Here is a 6,000-nt window from a genome sequence, read left to right on the forward strand (position 1 = left end):
ATGGCTGCGGCCACGGAGCTGCAGCAAGCAGGAGGCACTAAAGTAAAAATGAAGTGCACTAAAGTAAAAATTTAGGTTTCCCTAATAAGGCATCTAGAGTATGTCTCTCTTATATTATTAGCAGTAATTAGTATTTTTAAAATCCTCATCCAAGGATATGTTTTCTTGATTTTAGAGAGAGGAAAAGGGAGGGGAGAAGGGAGAGAGGAAAAAAGAGAGAGAGAGAGAGAAACATCTATTGTTTGCCTTCCATAGGTGCCCGACCCAGGATCAAACCGACAACCTAGTTATGTGCCCTGATTGGGGATCAAACCCACAAACTTTTGGTGCACAAGATGATGCTCCAATCAACTGAGCCACCTTGGCCAGGGCAGAAATTAGTATTTAAACATACAGTAGGTCCTCGGGTTACATCGGAGATCTGTCCCTATGGTGCGACATAACACGATTTTTGCAAGTCGGAACCCACCTACATAAGCACCTACGTCACTCACATGGAGCACATACACAGCAGTTATAAAGTGAAACAGTAAAAAACATTTAAAAGAAAGATAATAATTCCTGACCTTTACTTGTGGTAAATAAATAATAAAAAACAAAGCACATATGTACATACAGCGAAATGACGGAACTTTTATTTTTATATAAATAAACTAGAGGCCCAGTGCATGATTGAATCATGCACGTGTAGGGTCCCCTACACGCTTTCGTTTTCAATCACGGGGGAGCTGGGTATCTGTCCGCTGGTGCACCAGGCCTTTCAGAAGCCTCCGGCGCGGCGAAGGCTTCTGAAAGGCCTGGTGCCTGAGCTGACAGGCACCCAGCTCCCACGCTTTTTTTTTTTTTTTTTTTCAATTTTTTTATTAAGGTATTATATGTGTACATATCTTACCATTGCCCCCCCCACACCCCACTCCCATATATGCCCCCCACCCCCCCGAGTTTTGCATCCATTGGTTATGCTTATATGCATGCATACACGCAGGGGAGCTGGGTATCTGTCCACTGGTGCACCAGGCCTTTCAGAAGCCTCCGGCGCGGCAAAGGCTTCTGAAAGGCCTGGTGCCTGAGCGGACAGGCACCCAGCTCCCACGCTTTTGCTTTTGATTGCTGGTGCACCAGGCCTTTCAGAAGCCTCCCCCGCTTTTGATGGTCCACGGTGGGACTTGAGCTCACTGCCCCAGAGGCCCCTTCTGTGCTGCAGCACAGCCATGGCACAGACGCTGAGCTCGAGCTGCCTCTGGCGACGCGAGCTCAGCGGCCCGCTGGCTCAATCGGCTACCCCGGCCACCTCGAGTCCCGCCCCCCCCGCACCTCCTGGCCAATTGCGGGCATAGCGAAGGTACGGTCAATTTGCATATTTGTCTATTATTAGGTAGGATGGGAGATGGTGATGTAACCACTAAACGATGTATGTCTAGTCCGATGTAACGCGAGGACTGCCTGTATCTCCTTTCAGAATTTTTTAATACTTTCATTTTAAAAATTTATACTGGCATTCCAGAGATGGAGACAGAGATAGAGTGATAACATGCCTAGCTAAAGTGGATGTAGCCATGCCAGGCCAGTGTTGCTCAGTGGTTGAGCACTGACCCATGAACCAAGATGTCACTGGCTCAATTCCTGGTCAACCCGGGTTTCAAGCTCAATCCCTAGTAGGGAGTGTGGAGGAGTCAGCCAATCGATGATGTTTTTCTCTTATCGATGTTTCCATCTCTCTATCCCTCTCCCTTCCTCTCTCTCTAAAATCATAAAAACATATGTTTTTAAAAATTAAAAAAAAAAGAATGATGACCTAGAGGGTGTCACTGTGATGTGATAGGTATCCCCTGGGATTGTGCAACATAGAGGCTTCACCCTTGGGTGAAAACATGAGAAATCCCCTTGGTCTATAGTAAGGACTCATAGTTTTAGTGAGATACTACTGAAATCCAGTGATTATACCCTGTACAGTAGTGTCTCTTTAACTAACAAACTCAATATGGTGTCCCCCCAAAATGTAAACACACTTTAACAGCTGATAATTCACTTAATTTTCATTCCTTTTCAGGTTTAACTGATTGGAAATAATGGATGAAACCAGACTAAGTTTTGAGCAAAGAAAATTTATCCTAAAGTGCCACTAGGCTTTTTTTATGGAGATACATAAAAGATAAAGTTTATGGCAACAGACCTAACCAGTTTGGCTCAGTGGATAGAGCGTCGGCCTGTGGACTGAAGAGTCCCAGGTTCGATTCCAGTCAAGGGTATGTACCTTGGTTGCGGGCACATCCCCAGTAGGGAGTGTGCAGGAGGCAGCTGATCGATGTTTCTCTCTCATCCATGTTTCTAACTCTCTATCTCTGTCCCTTTCTCTGTGTAAAAAAAAAATAAATAAATAAATAAAAATCAATAAAATATATTTTAAAAAAAGTTTATGGCAACAGTTGATGAACTGAGGGTTTGCAAATACAGAACAAAATGATTCTTGATGTTTACGATTCCATTGTGTTGAGTTATCAGCAGTGCCTGGACCAGAATGATCATCAGTTTGAAACAGGTATTGACAAAAATATTATTCATTTCTGTAGATTCTTTTAAATATTGAGAATGAACTATATGTTAATAAACACTGACTTTATAATCATTTAAACTGTGTATACATTTTTTGGGACACCCTGTATGTGAGAGAGGAAAGCATGCTGTTCAGTACATAAAACTACTAACAAAAAATGTCCTTATAAATTACTTATTTCAGTCTTTACAATTTTTAGTCTAAAAAGAACTACAATAATCTGAAATAGTCTCTAAAATTAGTCAATAAAATTTTACAATTATTTTTACTATTTTTTGCATACTTCTTTTTATTTTTTAAACTCTATAGAAGTGACATTTTTTTCTATAAGATTTTTAAGAAAAATAATTTTTTATAAAAGGAAAAACAAGTCCTTTAGTCTCTAGGATATGTACCTTCAGTTCTAGGAGGCAAAATTTGTGTAAAAATGCAAATCCTAAAACAACTTTTCTATTGATGGCAATTTTGTCAAATAAAGCTTAAAGCATATGAACCTAAGTAACTTTCAAATAGAAAAAATATGTAATAATATTTTATATACCTAAAAAATCAGAGGATATGTTTGCTTTAATCCCTTATATGTCATGTTGATGATCAAACTTTTCAGTTTTCCTCATAAGTATTGAATAAAGCAGCATGCAATGTCCATGATATTAACATTTCATTTTGACTTACACAATCATATCTTTATTCAGCTTGTCTTGAGACTGAGTACAGTTCCGATAATTTGCTGTAAAAAAGTTTTTAAAATTATAAAAGCAATTAATTTATAATTGGCCATACTCTCCAAACCAAATATAGTGCATTCTTAAGAAAATAAACTTAATGACTTTAATATAAAATTTGAAATAATTACCTCTGATCTCAAGAAGTGCTCATGCAATGTGAAAAATTATGTGTTAATATTAACCATGAAACTCATACTTGGAAAGAATTCTTTAGGACATCTTTGATTTCAGACAATTGTGTAACTAATAGTAATAAAGCTCTCCTTTATTGCTGAGATCATGCATTTAGAATTCAGTTTGAGATACCCCAAGGAATGATTTAGAAAGTCCAAGAAAAGCAAGAACACATAAAAATTCTAGAAGCAGTAGTCATGGGAAAAATGTAAATAAAGCTCATTGAAATATGTTGAGTATAACAAGGATAGCAACATAATAAAACAGTATTTAAAATACTCCTTGAGTTACAAATTTGCTATATAAACTTTTATTTATATCATCTGGTAAAAAATATATCAATAAATATTTGCTCAGTGAATTGGCTGTTTCTTTTGTTTAACAAACAGAATGACATCCTTAATTTAGCTTCTATCATTAAAATATTAAAAAATTGAGGAGAAACCAAGATGGTGGCATAGGTAAACACCTGAACTTGCTTCCTCGCACAACCACTTCAAAACTACAACTAAAAGACAAAACGGACATCAACCAGAACCACAGGAAGGCTGGCTAAGTGGAAATTCTACAACTAGAAGGGAAGAGAAAAGCACACTGAGACTCAGAGGAGCTGCAGAAGTAAAGTCCAGAGGTATGGAGGAGCGCGCGTGCAGCAAGGGCTGGCAACTGAGTACGTGGCTGGCTTTTTCAATCCGCAGGGAGACACAATCTCCCGACTGCTCTGAACTCCAGTTCCGGGCGAGTCTCTGGGGACCCAGACTCATACGGGCTGCTGGAACTCAAGGGCAGCTTTCTCTCAGAGGTGCTTGCAGTGATTACCAAGGGACACTGAGACCCGGGGGCCTCTTAGGGCAGGGCTGATGGGAAGCCATTACTGTTTGCTCCACCCTGAGACTCCACCCCATCCAAACTGTGCACAGAGGCTTTTGCATATGAATGGCCTGGTCCTTTGAAAACTAAACTTACCTAACAAACTGCATCTGAGTCAGAAAGACCCAGAACATCCAAAAGAAGGCCCAAGGCCCCACAGCAGCTTGCATTACTTCACAACTGGGCCTCATCTGGGCACCTCCAAAACCCAAACAAAGAAGAGGAATCTGCAGATCTCTCTGTAGCTCCTGCTGGGTGGACTCAGGCAAAGGCTAAATTAGCACCTCCTTGGAGATCCAAGAGCCAGTGTACCCAGGGGTCAGAGTAGGACCATCCAGATTCAACTCCTCAGATCCATAAGGGACACACTCAGGGTGCAGACTCAGTGAGCATCAAAGCCCCACTGAAGCAAGTCTTGCCTCATAAGGGTGTCTCCAGCACAGAAGTTCTCCCATTGTAGACACAGCTGATCCTCACAACCAGTTGGCCTGGAGGTCAATTCCTCCCAGTGATACCAACAACTATCAAGACTTAACTACAACAGCACACAAAGGGGTGCACCAAGAGTGTCCACCTCAGGTAACTGGGGAGGCTGAGCCACTGGGCCCTTTTGGACACCTAGCACACAAAGCCACTCTATCAACACAGGGAAGCAGCCAAAATGCGGAGACAAAGAAACAGGTCACAAATGAAAGAAATGGAGGAAAGCAAACTACTGGATATAGAGTTCAAAACCACGGTTATAAGGTTTTTCAAGAATTTTCTAGAAAAGGCCGATAAATTTAGTGAAACCCTCGAGGATATGAAAAAGGACCAACTAGAAATTAAGCATACACTGATTGAAATAAAAAATAATATACAGAGATCCAACAGCAGGCTAGAGGAATGCAAGAATCAACTCAAAGATTTGGAATACAAAGAAGCAAAAAACACCCAACCAGAAAAGCAAAAAGAAAAAAGAATCCAAAAATATAAAGATAGTGTAAGGAGCCTCTGGGACAACTTCAAGCGTACCAACATCAGAATTATGGGGGTGCTAGAAGAAGAGAGAGAGCAAGATACTGAAAACCTATTTGAAGAAATAATGAAAGAAAACTTCCCCCACCTGGTGAAAGGAATAGACTTACAAGTCCAAGAAGTACAGAGAACCCCAAACAAAAGGAATCCAAAGAGGACCACACCAAGACACATCTTAATTAAAATGCCAAGAGCAAAAGACAAAGAGAGAATATTAAAAACAGTTAGTTACCTACAAGGGAGCACCCATATGATTGTCAGCTGATTTCTCAACAGAAACTATGCAGGCCAGGAAAGGGGTGTGGGGGGTGCGGGAAGAGACTGGACAAAAATCATACACCTATGGATGAGGCCAATGGGGGGGGGTAAGGGCATGGGGTGGGGTGGGAACCAGGTGGAGGGGAACTATGGGGGGAAAAAGAGGAACAATTGTAATAATCTGAACAATAAAGATTAAAAAAAAAGAAACACATGCTCAAATCAGAGCAATAAAAAAAATTTTCAAAATTATTAACTCTGTAGACAGGAGATTATCACATGCAAAGACAGAGGTAGAATCAATGGCTTTACTCCATTCAAACAAGATTGGGACATTAGAAAGATTAGCCTTCAGGTGGAAAACAAGAGGCTATAAATTAGTATTTAAAGTCAAATAGG

At 40.5% G+C, this 6,000-nt stretch overlaps 1 protein-coding gene across 1 annotated transcript in view; it reads right to left on the bottom strand.

Annotated features, from left to right (window-relative positions):
* ABCB5 (ATP binding cassette subfamily B member 5) overlaps nucleotides 1-6,000 on the bottom strand; it is a gene marked incomplete at its 5' end in the record, with an annotated part of 82,328 nt that overhangs the window by 70,043 nt on the left and 6,285 nt on the right. The window contains one exon of the mRNA XM_079786505.1: nucleotides 3,230-3,284. Within this exon, the coding sequence (XP_079642631.1) occupies nucleotides 3,230-3,284 (55 nt within the window). The remainder of the gene's footprint in view (nucleotides 1-3,229; nucleotides 3,285-6,000) is intronic.

Source organism: Cnephaeus nilssonii (genome assembly GCF_951640355.1).
Source record: "Cnephaeus nilssonii genome assembly, chromosome: 12".
Taxonomy (NCBI): Eukaryota; Metazoa; Chordata; class Mammalia; order Chiroptera; family Vespertilionidae; genus Cnephaeus; species Cnephaeus nilssonii.